Source organism: Podarcis vaucheri (assembly GCF_965113315.1).
Source record: "Podarcis vaucheri genome assembly, chromosome: 10".
In the NCBI taxonomy this organism is placed as follows: Eukaryota; Metazoa; Chordata; class Lepidosauria; order Squamata; family Lacertidae; genus Podarcis; species Podarcis vaucheri.
In genome coordinates, this window is record NC_138748.1 from 72,623,410 (window position 1) to 72,639,148 (window position 15,739).

At 42.4% G+C, this 15,739-nt stretch overlaps 2 protein-coding genes across 5 annotated transcripts in view; both read left to right on the forward strand.

Annotated features, from left to right (window-relative positions):
- Nucleotides 1–15,739, forward strand: part of LOC309541299 (uncharacterized protein) — a 64,971-nt gene that overhangs the window by 12,243 nt on the left and 36,989 nt on the right. The window contains exons 2-3 of one of the 4 annotated variants that reach the window (XM_082239010.1): nucleotides 2,456–2,547; nucleotides 12,261–15,028. The exons of 1 other annotated variant lie outside the window; for it this stretch is intronic. In XM_082239010.1, coding sequence (XP_082095136.1) covers nucleotides 12,434–14,191 — 1,758 coding nt within the window. In that variant the 5' untranslated portion in view covers nucleotides 2,456–2,547; nucleotides 12,261–12,433 and the 3' untranslated portion in view covers nucleotides 14,192–15,028. 2 more of the 4 variants (XM_082239009.1, XM_082239011.1) reach the window with 2 other exon arrangements.
- Nucleotides 10,859–15,739, forward strand: part of LOC309541280 (uncharacterized protein) — a 123,030-nt gene continuing 118,149 nt past the window's right edge. Inside the window, exon 1 of the mRNA XM_082238947.1 lies at nucleotides 10,859–11,254. The gene's annotated coding sequence lies outside the window, so the exon portion shown is untranslated. The remainder of the gene's footprint in view (nucleotides 11,255–15,739) is intronic.

The window sequence follows — 15,739 nt, forward strand, 5'->3', positions numbered from 1 at the left end:
CAATACGTTTGCCGTGCACATTCTCCAACCAAGCACAGAATGCCCTAAACTTCGGAAACGCTTGCGATTTCTGTTCGAGCAAAAACACATGAATGTACCTAGAAAAAGAATCAATCAGAACCATGAAGTACCTTGCTCCTCCTAAAGAGGGCGCAAGTGGCCCAACCAGGTCCGCATGCACTAGCTGGTAGGGTTTGGAAGCCTGCCTGCTAGACTCCTTGCCTTTTGGAGCAACCTTCACCTTGTTCTCTGCACAAGATACACATTTCATGTGAAATTTACAGGGTTTGATGTTCAAACCCTCAACCACCTCTGGCATCTTGGCCAGTGCCTTCCAAGAGAGGTGACCAAACTGTCGATGCGCATCATGAATGCAACCTGCATGAAGAACTTTGTTAGTTTGTGCAACACAACAAGAACCAGCATTTGACACAACAGCAGTGTCCTCATAAGTTATATGGAACAAACCATCCATAAACTTTGCATGCAAATAGTCCTCTTTGCCTTTACTGATGACACAGACGCTCCTCTTGAAGGAAATCTGAAAACCACGTCCAGTAAGCTGTGGGACGCTCAACAAGTTGCTTGCAGCTCCTGGAACAAAAAGTACATTACTGATGGTAGTGTGCAGACTTGCAAGTTTCACAGTCCCTTCTCCTGCAATCTGCAACGTCCTTCCATCAGCCAGGTGGATCTCACCCTCCTGAGGCTTGAAGGAGATAAAGAGATGGCGATCCTTCGAAATGTGGCGGGACGCACCTGAATCCACAATAAACCTGCCTTTGGCAGTTGGAGCAGTCCTTACAGCAAGCAAACCCTTGTTTTGCAGCGGCATGGGCTTTTGGAGCTTGCCCCCCTGCTGCTCCTGGCCAGCAGACGTGCCTTTAGCCTTTGGTGAAGCTGTGCCAGCAAGCAAAACCTTGCTTTCCACTGGCGTGGGCTTTTGCAGCTTGCCCCCCTGCTTCTGGTCAGCAGATGTGCCTTTAGCCTTTGGTGAAGCTGTGCCAGCAAACAATGCTTTGTTTTTCTCTTGCGCGGGCTCTTCACCCTCCCTCTGCTCCTGGCCATCTGCAGACGTCTGCGTCTGGCTCTGTTTACTTTTGCCTTTCCGGCCTCTGCAAAGGCGATGGCCTTGGTTCCCATGAGAAACAGAGCTCTCAGCTGCCGACTCCTTGGCCCCCCCTGGAGGCTGGAATGCTGCCTGGGATGACGTGACGGTCAGCTCCCCCTGCAGCTTGCAACCGGTGCCCTCAGCATCCCTACATTCATTCGCATTCTGGGAAACAGCTAGGACCTCCGATGCAGTCAAACTCTGGGCTGGGATTATTGGCTTGTGAGCTTTCATCAATGCAGTCCACATTCCACGTGCAGTGGTGTTGCCAGCCAGCGTCTTAATTTCCTCAAGAGATACGGATAAGACTATTACGTCAATCGCTTTCGAATCATGCGATTTCCATCTCTCTGTCAGAGGAACTGGGGGGGCTTCAGAAACAACATGCCAGACCCCAAACTGACGCAGCAAAGATTCACACCATTTTGCCCAGGTTTCATAATTCTGCCCATCCAACTTAGGACACTGAGTATCCCCATCAGCTTGGAAAAACTCCATTCCAGCTTTTACTTTAGCCGTGAGTCTATTTTAACTTGAAAGACTCCTTATCTTGGCAGCCATTAATCACGAAGCCTTTCTGGCTCGGCTCCCAGGCCAATTAATCTGCCGGAGATCAAAGACTCCTTGCGAGGTAAAACAGAAAAGCGTCCCTTTCCTTTCGCTTTTCCCCCCCTTCATACCTCTCAAACGCAGTCTGTTGCAGCTTTACTCTCCTGTAGGTGCCGTGAATCTGGGCCCGAAACCTTGTTGTTGGGAAACTGCCAGGGAGATAACGTCCATCTGAGCCCCCAAGCCGGAGTTCTGGACGTCCATCGGCCTCCCATAGTCACTCAGATCCAACAGTTAGCGACACGAAGCCTCTGGAAATTCCTAGCCACATTCCAGGCTTGTGTACACTGTTTATCAGCAGAAACACAGCCAAAAGCTTGCACCGCAGAAGAGCATAATTTACAGACTTTATTAGCGTTTAACAGAACAAAAGAAAACGTGACCGTTCTGTGTCAGCATCTCTGGCCAACTGAAATCGAAAGGAATATAAGAACATAAACATCCTGTCAACAGGACATGCGCAGACTCTGACTCCCAAAAGCCTGCTCCCTTTTAAGGTGGAACGGAAATATCCTAACAAGTCTTGCCGTCAAACTGATAAGGAGAGAGCTGTGTTCTTGTTTTGCATTTGCTCAACAGCTAAAGTTTATGCATTTTAGCTAAGGAGAAATGGGGATTTTGGTGCAGTTTAAAAATGCCTGTACAGTCAGTTTTGGGTTTGGGAAACCCATTCCTTCAATGACTGATATAGAAGTTGCACCTCAAAAGCATTTCTGTTCCTGTTATTCTTTGTAGGCAGTGTCAAAGTGACTGACAAGCTGAGATTCTTCCCAAAGGACCCATTTTCATGGTAGACAGTGCTTGTGGCTGGAGGCTCTACATACAAGGTGTGCCTATACAGGCCAAAGACTGCCAGTATTAGCACCGGTGAGGTGTGTGACCTCCCCTAATTTACAGAATGTATGTGAATGAGAAGTTGTGGGTGGGATTACCATTGATGGCATCCCTGAGATTTTCTCCACCCATAACATATCATGAACTGATATTGCAGTACGAATTCCAAAATATCTACCAAAAAAATCACAATATAATAAGAATGATGGTAGTATTTCTACCCTGCCTAACTTGCTGGGTTTCCCCAGCCACTCTGGGCAAATTACAGTACATATAAAAGACAGTTACAGATGGGTAGCCGTGTTGGTCTGCCATAGTCAAAATAAAAAATTCCTTCCAGTAGCACCTTAAAGACCAACTGTATCTGAAGAAGTGTGCATGCACACGAAAGCTCATACCAAGAACTAACTTAGTTGGTCTTTAAGGTGCTACTGGAAGGAATTTTTTAATATAAAAGACAGCAAAACATCAGACATTAAAAACATCCTGATACAGGGCTGCCTTCAGCTGTCTTCTAAATGTCAGATAGTTGCCCATTTCCTTGCCCACTGCCCGCTTCCCTGTAACTTCGCTTCTCAATGGGGGTGGGGGGGTGAACCAGCAGAAGACCCTCGAAGGAGGACCTCAGTGTACAGACTGAGGGATGGGGGTGGAGACGCTCCTTCAGGTCTACAGAGAGTGAGGCTGTAGGGCTTTAGGTCAATGATTTGCTCCTCCATAATGATTTCCAGAGCAAGTCCGACATACAATTAGCAGAGTAGGAAAAAAAGCTCAGAGACAGCAAAAAATTCCTTCAGCAAATAAATTTGTGACAGAAGGCATAACAGGAATCTATGCCTGAAAAATGCAACCGAGACAATTTAAAGGTCAGCACCAACAATGTGGATTGTGCTCAGAAATGTACTGGGAGTCAGTGAAGATCCTTTCAGACTGGTGTTATGTTGTCTCAATGGCTGCTCCCATTCTGTTGTCTAGCTGCCACATTCTGGATTAGTTGAGGTTTACGAGTCACCTTCAAAGATCGCCCCATGTATCACATGGCAGTAGTCCAAGCGGGAGATCACCAGAGCACGCACCATTCTGGGGAGACAGTCTCCAGGCATGTAGGGTCTCAACCAGCATACCAGATGGAGCTGGCAGACAACTGCCCTGGACACAAAATTGACCTTCGCCTCCATGGACAGCTGTGAGTCCAAAATGACCCCCAGGTTGTACACCTGGTCCTTTTGGGGCACAGTTACCCCATTCAGGACCAGGGGGTCCCCCACACCTGCCTGCCCCCTGTCCCCCTGCGACAGTATTTCTGTCTTGTCAAGATTCAACCTCAGTCTGTTAGCTGCCATCCATCCTTCAACTGCCTCCAGAAACTCACACAGGACCTTCACTGGTTCCAATTTAAAAGAGAGGAAGAGCTAAGTATCATCCACATACCGGGGAACACGCAGCCCAAACCCGCTGATGATCTCTCCCAGTGACTTTGTATAAATATTAAAAAGCATGGGGGAGAGGACAGAGCCCTGAGGCACCCCACAAGTGAGAGCCCAGGGGTCTGAACACTCATCCCCCAACACCACTTTCTGGACATGGCCCAGGAGGAAGGAGGGGAACCACTGCACAGCAGTGCCCCCAGCTCCCCTAGAGGGTCCAGAAGGATACCATGGTCAAAGGTCTCCAAAGCTGCTGAGAGAACCAGCAGAACCAGGAAAGAGCTTTCCCCTTGGTCTCTAGCCCATCGGAGATCATCAAGCAGTGCAACCAGGGCAGTTTCAGTCCCATGATGAGGCCTGAAACCCAGTTGGAAGGATAATGGTGGCAGAAGCTTTCCTGGTCCTGCCCCTCCAAAAGCTCCAGGCCCAAGACTTTCATTAGCTTCAAGGGGCCATCGGAGTTGCTGGAAGAAGTTGTCCAGGACACCATCCAACCATCTTAGAGAGTCCACTCTGGATTTGTGTAGGTTTTCCTCCTTAGCATTTTCTTCTCCTGAAGATAACTCAAGAGGAAGTGAGGGAACCATGGCCCAATGGGAAAATTTATGGAAGATCAATTGGAAATTCACAAACTGTTACACAATTAGAGAGAACTTTCAAAAAACGCAACATCGATGGTATCTAACACCATGGAAACTTTCAAAAATGTATAAAAATGTGTGAAGTAATTGTTGGAGATGCAGAGACTCAGGAACATTCTTTTTTTTTTGCTGATAAATTTTTATTGATATTATACATATGTACAAATAAACTTATACAAAATCCAATACTTAAATTGCACAAAATATATTCATTCCATAAGTTGTAAATACATTCATTTTAGGCTCTGCCGAGCCTTGGACCTCCTTCTACTCCTTTGGTAAGTTTCAAATAGACCTTATATTCACGTATTTTATCTGTTTCACATAGTAGCCATTTACTGTTAGAGTTGTTTCCAGTCCCGCTAGTGTCATTTAAAATTTAGTTCCGATATATGTCCAATACTTAACCCAGTTGTCATGGAGTTTCTGTTCATCTTGATCTCTTATTCTCACAGTTATTCTAGCGAGCTCGGCATAATTTGTTAATTTAATCTGCCAATCGTATATATTGGGTATGACATCCATTTTCCAATTTTGTGCTAACATTGTTCTTGCGGCTGTTGTGGCATATAGAAATAGTACCTTATCTTCCTTTTTTAATTTCTTTGCCTGTCATTCCTAGCAGGAAAGCTTCGGGTTTTTTGGGAAACGTATATTTAATTTTTTTTTTAAGTTCATTATAGATTGATTCCCAAAAGCCCTTCACTTTGCTGCATGACCACCACATGTGGTAGAAGTCACCATCTGTTTCTTCACATTTCCAACATTTTTTTGTTTTTTAATCTATATATCTTAGCCAATTTCACTGGTGTAAGGTACCACCTATATATCATCTTCCATATATTTTCCCTTAGCGCCATACATGCCGTAAATTTCATGTTGGTATTCCATAATTCTAGCCATCTCTCAAAATCAATATTATAGCCGAAATCTATTGCCCACTTAATCATAACCTCCTTCACCTCTTCGTCTTTTGTATACCACTCCAATAATATATCATATGTTCTAGACAGTACTTTGGTCTTTCCTTCAACAACTTCCACATTGAATTTAGATTTTTTGTCTTCAAATCCTATTTTCTTTTTATCTTCTTTTAGCAAGTCATTTACTTGGTGGTATTGCAACCACCCAGTAAACGAGTTTTTAATCTCTTCATATGGTCTAAGTTTTATACCTTGATCCGTTTTTCTTGTAAGTTCTTCATAGGTGGCATTCTTCCCTTCCATATTAACTTTTTTGACCGTTAACACCTCTATTGGTGAAATCCACCAGGGTGTCTTCCTTTCCAATAGGTTTTTATTTCTTTCCCATACTTGGAATATTGGTCCTCTAAAAATATGGTTCCGAAAGCCTCTATGTGCTTTCACCTTTTCGTACCACAGGTACGTGTGCCATCCGTACCTGTTGTCAAAGCCTTCAAGATCTAACATATCTCTATTTTCTAGCGTTATCCAGTCTTTCAACCACATTAAACACGCCGCCTCATAGTATAGACATAAATCCGGAAGGGAAAAACCCCCTCTTTCTTTTCTGTCTACCAATATTTTCATTTTTATTCGCGGTCTTTTTTTCTGCCAGATGAATCTTGCTAAGGCTTTTTGCCATTCTTTACATTGCTTTAGGCCTTTAAGTACCGGGATGGTTTGAAATAGAAATAGCATTCTGGGCAGAACATTCATTTTTAATAACCGCAATCCTCCCCAAAAAAGATAGTCTCATTCTTTCCCAAATTTCTAAATCTTTCTTAATATACTTCCAGGTGACCTCGTAATTATCTTTATATAGATTGATGTTCTTAGCCATAATCCAAACTCCAAGGTATTTCACCTTCTTTGCCGTCATAATTCCTGTCTTTTGTTCTAAGTCTGCTATATCTTCCTTAGATAGATTTTTAGTCAGTATTTTAGTCTTATTCTTATTAACCTTGAATCCTGCTACAGCTCCAAACTCTTCAATTTTTTGTAAGGCTTCTTTTACACTACGTATTGGATTTTCTAATGTTAGAACAATGTCGTCCGCAAAGGCTTTAATTTTATGTTCCTTGATTCCTACCCTGACTTCTTTAACCTCTGTTGTTTCCCTCAACTTCTTATTAAGAACTTCCAATACTAAAATAAAAAGTAGGGGAGACAAGGGGCATCCTTGTCTGGTCCCTTTAGAAATGTCAAAAAATTCTGATGTAGAATTATTTATTATAAGTTTTGCCTTTTGCTCATAATAGATGGCCTCTATGCCCTTTCTAAATCTTTCTCCCATCCTCTTCAGGTTTTCCGTCATAAAGCGCCAAGAGACATTATCAAATGCCTTCTCCACGTCGATAAATACCAAGGCCGCCTGTTTGTCTATTCTAGTTTCCAGATAATCAATGATGTCTATCACATTTCTTACATTGTCTTTTAATTGTCTTCCTGGTAGGAAGTCCGTTTGGTCTTTATGGATTTTATTTTTTAATACCGTTTTTAATCTTTCTGCCATTATATCCGCAAACAGTTTATAATCGTTATTTAATAACGAAATCGGCCTATAGTTCTTCACCTCTAAGGCGTCCACATCTTTTTTAGGTATTAAAGTAATATATGCTTCCTTCCAGGTGTTCGGAATTCTTCCCTCTTTTAAGATATTATTCATCACTTCACGTAAAATTGGGCATAATTGTTCACTTAGTATTTTATAATATTTAGCTGGTAAACCATCCGGCCCTGGCACTTTCCCTATTTTCATCTTTTTTATTGCCTTCCTTATCTCATCTTCTGTAATCATCTGGTCTAATAGCTCTTTCTCTTCTTTGGTAATCTGTTGTAGGTGGTGTTCTTCCAGATATCTGTCTATTTCATATTCTGTTTCATTTCCTCTTTTATATAGTTCCTTACAATATTTCTGAAATATCTTTTTTATTTCTTTTGGCTCTTCCACTAACTTTTCTCCATCCCTTATCTTACAAATCGTATTTTGTTTTTTCCTTTCTCTTATTTGCCACGCCAAATGTTTTCCTACTTTATTAGCTGATTCAAAGTTCTTTTGTTTCAGCATTTTAATTTTCCACTCAATTTCCTGGTTAACTATCATAGAAAATTGGGCTTGTAATATTTTTAAGTTTTGTTTTATTGTCTCCTCGTCTGGTTTAATAGCTAATTGTCTTTCGTTCTCCATAAGCTGCGTTAGAATCTCTTCTTTCTTTTTCTCTTTTTCTTTCCTTAAATGGCTGTTTTTCTGAATCAGAAAGCCCCTCATAACGGCTTTTCCAGCATCCCAGACCATTTCTGTAGCTGTTTCTTTATGTAAATTCCACTTTAAATATTCTTCGATTGTTTCTTTCGCTTCACTTACTATCTTTTGGTTATTAAATATACCTTCATTCATTCTCCATCTAACTGCTCTGTTATCCTTACCCTTTATCTCCATAAATACTGGATTATGGTCAGATATAGTTTGTGGGAGTATTTCAGATTTGACTAAGTTTTGTATCAACTCTTTCGAGATCCAAATGTTGTCTATTCTCCCCCAACTCTGGTTTGGATTTGAGAAAAAGGTATATTGTTTTATAGTAGGGTTTTTAAATCTCCAGGCATCAATTAATCCCATATTATCCACCAGATCAAAGAACGTTCGAGGTAGGTTGCCCTCCTTTGTCTCTTGCTTTTTTGTTGACCTATCTAAATTTGGTGACACCACTCTGTTAAAATCGCCCATCAATATCATTTTTTGGTCAATCCATTCTAATAACTTATTGCCTAATTCTAAGAAGAAAGCCAATTTTTTATTGTTAGGGGCATATATTCCGACGATAATTATTTTGATTCCTTGAAATACAATCTGTACTATTATCATTCTCCCCTGCTCATCTTTATACAATAATTTTGGGTCAAATTTTTCCTTTATATATAGTACCACAGCTCTTTTTTTAACCTTATCTGATGTCACAAAATCCACCCCCAGTTTCTTATTATTAAGAATTCTCTTATGTTTTGTTGTTACATGAGTCTCTTGTAGACAGATTATGTCAAGATTCTTTTTTAATAATACATGTGTAATCTGATTCCTTTTATTTTTATTGTTCAGTCCGTTCACGTTCCAAGACAGTGTTTTTAAGGCCATCAAGTATTTAAAATTAGTAAATTATCCGATCTGGATTAAACTACTGTTCTCTGTCTTCTTTCTCTTCCCCTTCCCTTGCTTCTGTTAAGTTTGTCTCTCTCTCTTCCTCTTCGCTTTCCTCGCCCCCGCCCCCTCCCCCCTCTGCTCCCCCTCCCCCCTGCCATCCTTCCAAGCTCCTTCTCGTATCTTCTTGCAAATATTTCAAGTTCTGAATAGCTAGACAGCTTGAATCTTTTGTCCTTAAAATAGAAAGAAATTCCTTCCGGAAACTCCCATCTATATAAGATCCCATTTTTCTTCAATTGGTTGGTTAATTTTTTATACACATCCCTCCTTCAAAGAAATCTCGAAGGAATCTCTTTAAATACAATAATTGGGATTCCTTCAATATATAGCCTTTTGCTATAGTTCTGTTTCAATACTTCGTTCCTCCCCTCCAACGAGTTAAACATGGCTATTACATCTCCTGGTAATTTTTTCACCCTAGCTCTAGCTGATTTTGATTTTATCCGAAATATATTTGCTAGGGAGGAATTTATCTCTTCCTCCTTCCTATCTAACCAAATTGCCAGCTCCTTCACCATTTTAAATCTTATGTTCTCATTTGGCTCCTCTGGAATTCCTCTAAATTTCAAGTTTGGCTGGTTCTGTCTCAACTGAGAGACTCAGGAACATTCTACCATATGTGGTGGATATGTAGGAAAATACAGGTATTCTGGGAGAGTATACATGCAGAACTGCAAAAAATGCTAAAGATCTCTTTCAATAAAAAACCAGAGGCCTACCTCCTGGGAATAACAGATCTGGATATTCCACAAAAGAGGAAGGGAATCTTTTTATATGCGACGGCGGCAGCAAGAGTTTTAATCGCAGCAAAATGGAAGAGTAATGAAATTCCCTCTATACAAGATTGGATCCACAAGCTGACAGAATATGCCGAATTAGATGGTTTATCAGAAAAAATAAAGAATAAATCAAAACAGGAATTTGTTTCTAAATGGGAGGTTTTCAAAGAATACCTGAAAAATAAATATAGTAGTTTAAATTCTGTTGCAGCATTCGAGGAACTTCAGTGATAGTTGCTAGGTAGATAGAAGAAATTAGATTTATTGAGAATAAGTTTAATTATGAAAAAAAATGTGTGTATTGGCAATACTTAATATGAATTTGAAATATGGAATAGACGGGAAGTTGGGTCTTTAGTGTTAAGACCAATAGATGTTTTATTGTTTGCCAAGAAAATTATGTGTCTATGGTTATTTTTGTAATTTGTTTGTAATTTGGTATTTGTGTGTTTTGTGTGTGTGTTCTTTTCTTGTTGTATGTATAAATAAATAAATAAATTTTAAAAAGAGGAAGTGAGGGAGTGCATCAAAGTATTACGACCAGAGATTTCCTTCGCGATGGGCTTCCTTCCCCGGTTGACGAGGCCCATCTTCCCTGACTTTCCTCTGAGGAATGGGCACAATCTGCCTTCTTGACTGTGGGATTCACTGTTGTTCTCATCCTTTCCATCCACCAGAGCCTGCCATCACCCGCAGCAGAATTCCCCAACCCACCAAGAATTTGAGACCCAGCAGCTATCCTCACCTGGTTTAGCAGGCCGGTTGAAGCCGTTCCTGGGATTGTGGCCCCTATTGCATGCTGACAGCTTCCGGAAGCCAAAGGTGAGAGCTGAGTGCAGGGTGGAGACCAGTGGTGGATAAATTACCCCTTAAGGTGCATGACATTTCCCCCACCAAAGGTACTACCGCTCACCTAACACCCCATGACATCATATGATTATGATCTTTAAGACAGAACAAGAATAAATTCATGTCCCCAGAAATAACACAACTTCAGGCCATTAGTGAATCAATACAACATTTTCAAGGTACTACACATTCCACTAACGACAGTTTATCTATTTGCCTTGAATATCCTGCTTTTCAGTGTCATTTTAGGATAGTCCTGTGTCAGAGGATGGGCACGAGATCAGAAAGCGCATCATTCTTTAAAAAATTGTGCTGCTTTATGAACATTGATTGAGGATTTTGAAAGTTGCTCATGAATTACTATCATTTGACATGGCAACTTCATTTCCTAAAAATTGGGAACATGGGTAGGAGATGAGGGAGTGAATCATAGAATCATAGAATCATAGAATCATAGAGTTGGAAGAGACCACAAGGGCCATCGAGTCCAACCCCCTGCCAAGCAGGAAACACCATCAGAGCACTCCTGACATATGGTTGTCAAGGCTCTGCTTAAAGACCTCCAAAGTAGGAGACTCCACCACACTCCTTGGCAGCAAATTCCACTGTCGAACAGCTCTTACTGTCAGGAAGTTCTTCCTAATGTTTAGGTGGAATCTTCTTTCTTGTAGTTTGGCTCCATTGCTCCGTGTCCGCTTCTCTGGAGCAGCAGAAAGCAACCTTTCTCCCTCTTCTATGTGACATCCTTTTATATATTTGAACATGGCTATCATATCACCCCTTAACCTCCTCTTCTCCAGGCTAAACATGCCCAGCTCCCTTAGCCGTTCCTCATAAGGCATCGTTTCCAGGCCTTTGACCATTTTGGTTGCCCTCCTCTGGACACGTTCCAGTTTGTCAGTGTCCTTCTTGAATTGTGGTGCCCAGAACTGGACACAGTACTCCAGGTGAGGTCTGACCAGAGCAGAATACAGTGGCACTATTACTTCCCTTGATCTAGATGCTATACTCCTATTGATGAGGCCCAGAATTGCATTGGCATTTTTAGCTGCCGCGTCACACTGTTGGCTCATGTCAAGTTTGTGGTCAACCAAGACTCCTAGATCCTTTTCACATGTACTGCTCTCAAGCCAGGTGTCACCCATCTTGTATTTGTGCCTCTCATTTTTTTTGCCCAAGTGCAATACTTTACATTTCTCCCTGTTAAAATTCATCTTGTTTGTTTTGGCCCAGTTTTCTAATCTGTCAAGGTCGTTTTGAAGTGTGATCCTGTCCTCTGGGGTGTTAGCGACCCCTCCCAGTTTGGTGTCATCTGCAAATTTGATCAGGATGCCCTTGAGTCCATCATCCAAGTCGTTGATAAAGATGTTGAATAAGACCGGGTCCAAGACAGAACCCTGTGGCACTCCTACACAGAGTGTAAAAGGTAAAGGTAAAGGTACCCCTGCCCGAACGGGCCAGTCTTGACAGACTCTGGGGTTTGTGCGCCCATCTCACATCTATTGGCCGGGGGCCAGCGCTGTCCGCAGACACTTCCGGGTCACGTGGCCAGCGTGACAACGCTGCTCTGGCGAGCCAGAGCCGCACACGGAACGCCGTTTACCTTCCCGCTGGTAAGCGGTACCTATTTATCTACTTGCACCCGGGGGTGCTTTCGAACTGCTAGGTGGGCAGGCGCTGGGACCGAGCAGCGGGAGCGCACCCCGCCGCGGGGATTCGAACCGCCGCGGGGATTCGAAACACAGAGTTCCTACACACACAGAGTGTAGGAGACATTAAAATAGGAGAATGTGCTAATGGAGGTTGATGTGTTGTCTTTCCCTTACTTCTCTTCCTTGAAACCCAACAGGATTTCCTTTCCTCCCACTCTGAAGAAGGGGATGGAGAAGACAGTCAAAACTCCAGGGAATGGTGCACCTTTCATTTCATTAGGAAAAGAAATTAAAATGTGGAATATTTTCATTGAATGAGCACACATAGTTCACATCAACGACCTCCAACAGGGGGGTACCATTTAAAGTTATGGAGTGCAGAAAGAGCGTTAGCAATAATGGAAAACTTAGAAGACATCAACAGAATAGCACAGGGGAGAAACCATATAAATGTATGGAGTGTGGAAAGAGCTTCAGTCAGAGTGGACACCTCAATATACATCAACGGATTCACACAGGGGAGAAACCATATAAATGTATGGAGTGTGGAAAGAGCTTCAGTCAGAGTGGACACCTCAATATTCATCAACGGACTCACACAGAGGAGAAACCATATAAATGTATGGAGTGTGGAAAAAGCTTTAGTGATAATGGAAAACTTAGAAAGCATCAACGGACTCACACAGGGGAGAAACCATTTAAATGTATGGAGTGTGGAAAGAGCTTCAGTCAGAGTGGACACCTCAGTACACATCAACGGACTCACACAGAGGAGAAACCATATAAATGTATGAAGTGTGGAAAAGGCTTTAGTGATAATGGAAAACTTAGAAAACATCAACGGACTCACACAGGGGAGAAACCATTTAAATGTATGGAGTGTGGAAAGAGCTTCAGTCAGAGTGGACACCTCAGTACACATCAACGGATTCACACAGGGGGAAAACCACATAAATGTATGGAGTGCGGAAAGAGCTTTAGTGATAATGGACAACTTACAAAACATCAACGGACTCACACAGGGGAGAAACCATATAAATGTATGGAATGTGGAAAAAGTTTCAGTCGGAGTGGACACCTCAATATACATCAACGGACTCACACAGGGGAGAAACCATTTAAATGTATGGAGTGTGGAAAGAGCTTCAGTCAGAGTGGACACCTCAATATACATAAACAGACTCACACAGGGGAGAAACCATTTAAATGTATGGAGTGTGGAAAGAGCTTTAGTGATAATGGACAACTTAGAAAACATCTACGGACTCACACAGGGGAGAAACCATTTAAATGCCTGGAGTGCGGAAAGAGCTTCAGTTTCAATCCAACCCTTAGAACACATCAACGGACTCACACAGGGGAGAAACCATTTAAATGTATGGAGTGTGGAAAGAGCTTTAGTGATAATGGAAATCTTAGAAAACATCAACGGACTCACACAGGGGAGAAACCATTTAAATGTATGCAGTGTGGAAAGAGCTTTAGTGATAATGGAAACCTTAGAAGACATCAACAGACTCACACAGGGGAGAAACCATTTTCATGTATGGAGTGCGGAAAGTGCTTCAGTGAGAATGGAAGCCTTAGAACACATCAACGGACTCACACAGGGGAGAAACCATTTAAATGTATGGTGTGTGGAAAGTGCTTCAGTGAGAATGGAAGCCTTAGAACACATCAACGGACTCACACCGGGGAGAAACCTTTTAAATGTATGGAGTGTGGAAAGTGCTTCAGTGAGAATGGAAGCCTTAGAACACATCAACGGACTCACACCGGGGAGAAACCATTTAAATGTATGGAGTGTGGAAAGTGCTTCACTGAGAATGGAAGACTTAGAACACATCAACGGACTCACGCAGGGGAGAAACCATATAAATGTATGGAGTGTGGCAAGAGCTTCAGTCAGAGTGGACACCTCAATATACATAAACAGACTCACACAGGGGAGAAACCATTTACATGTATGGAGTGCGGAAAGAGCTTTAGTGATAATGGAAAACTTAGAAGACATCAACAGACTCACGCAGGGGAGAAACCATTTACATGCATGGAGTGCGGAAAGAGCTTCAGGCAGAATGGACACCTTAGAAAACATCAGCAGAAACACAGGGGGGAAACTGTTTAAATGTATGGACTGTGGAAGGAGCTCCAGTCAGAGTGGAACCCTTGATTTATGTCAACAAACTCAAACAAAAGCCAAACCTTATAAATATCAGGAAAGTAGATAGAGGTTCAGTCCTAATGGAAGTTCTAAATCAACAGACTCACGGACAGAAAGAACTTTAGTACTTGAAACCCTTTAAACCATCAACAAACTCAACGAGGAGAAGCAGTTTAAATGAAAAGATTGCAAAAAGTGCTTTATTTACAATGGATTGTTTAAGGAACATCCAGAGACTCTCACATGTAAGAACCCATTTAAATGTATGGAGTGTGGGACGTCTTCCTCTCAGAGTCTACTCTTTTCTTCACAGAAATGAACTCAGCAGGAAATTGGTCTTTAAAACATTTTGTGTATGTGAAGTTCTGGTATTTATGTGTAAAACTGTATAGTAATGAAATATTGAAGGCAATGTCAAACAATGTGATTATAATCTAAGATGTAATATACCTTTCAATAGAAAAGGGAATAGGGTTTATCTGGATTACTTGGTGGTCAGTGAGGGCTGGGCAATATATTGTCCATTACTGGTTTCTTGACCACATCATGATAAGCGGCAGAAAGCTTTGCTTCGTGAAGTCCCTGCAGATGCCAAGTTCCTGACTTCCCTCCCAGACGACAGGAAGCGAAAGACACACATCCTTTGCCCTGTGTCCTTCCAGCCTCTTTCCTCCCTTGCTCCCTTCTGCCGGTGTGTGTACCTGATCTAGATATCCTGTGTGGTGTATTTTTTTACTGCTGAAACTGGATTTGCTCTCAGGAGCTAAGTTTTGTGCCTCACTGGGGACCCAGTGAGAACTGCAGGCTTTGAAAGCTCAGTAAACTATTACTAAAGAAGTCCTGCTGCCTCTGTGTTTTTGACCTCAGCATGGGAATTGCTTTACACGTGGCCCCTACCCTGCCAATACTTGGCTTATGCCCTGGAGTTGCTCTACTCAAGCATGCAAGACGGGTGCAAATGTGTGTGACTGGTTTTTGCACCAAACTCTCTCACCCCCACCACCACATTATCTCCAAACACTGCTTCTTCACTAGAACTTCTCCCTGCCTCCTACATGTTCTGAAGAAAACTTTAAATACTGTAATTTAATGGGAGATTTCCCCCCAAGCCTTATTGCAAGAGGGGGAAGGAGGGGGTGCAGGTACCACGGAAGTCTCCAGGGGGGGCCCATCTTCCCTCACAAACCCCATGGGGCAACCTCAGAGCTCCTGCTTATTCTGGGGTTTGGGGAAAATAGTCCTTTCCCATAGTCCCAGAAGTTATTATTCTTCCTGCCAGAGGACCAGTGTGCATATTATTATCGTACTGATTTTACTGTTGTTGCTGCTTTTGCTGTCATGGGCTGGCTGGGCGAAAGGGGGGGCAGGCACCAACTGGGGAACCCCCAAGGGAAGAAGGCTCAGAGTCCGGGTGTTTTATGCCCCCAAAGGCTATCAAAACTCCTAGGTCTGGCCAATTAAAGGCTGATATGGGAGCCGTTGGGGGCCAGGTCGGTTCTTTCATTTTCGCCT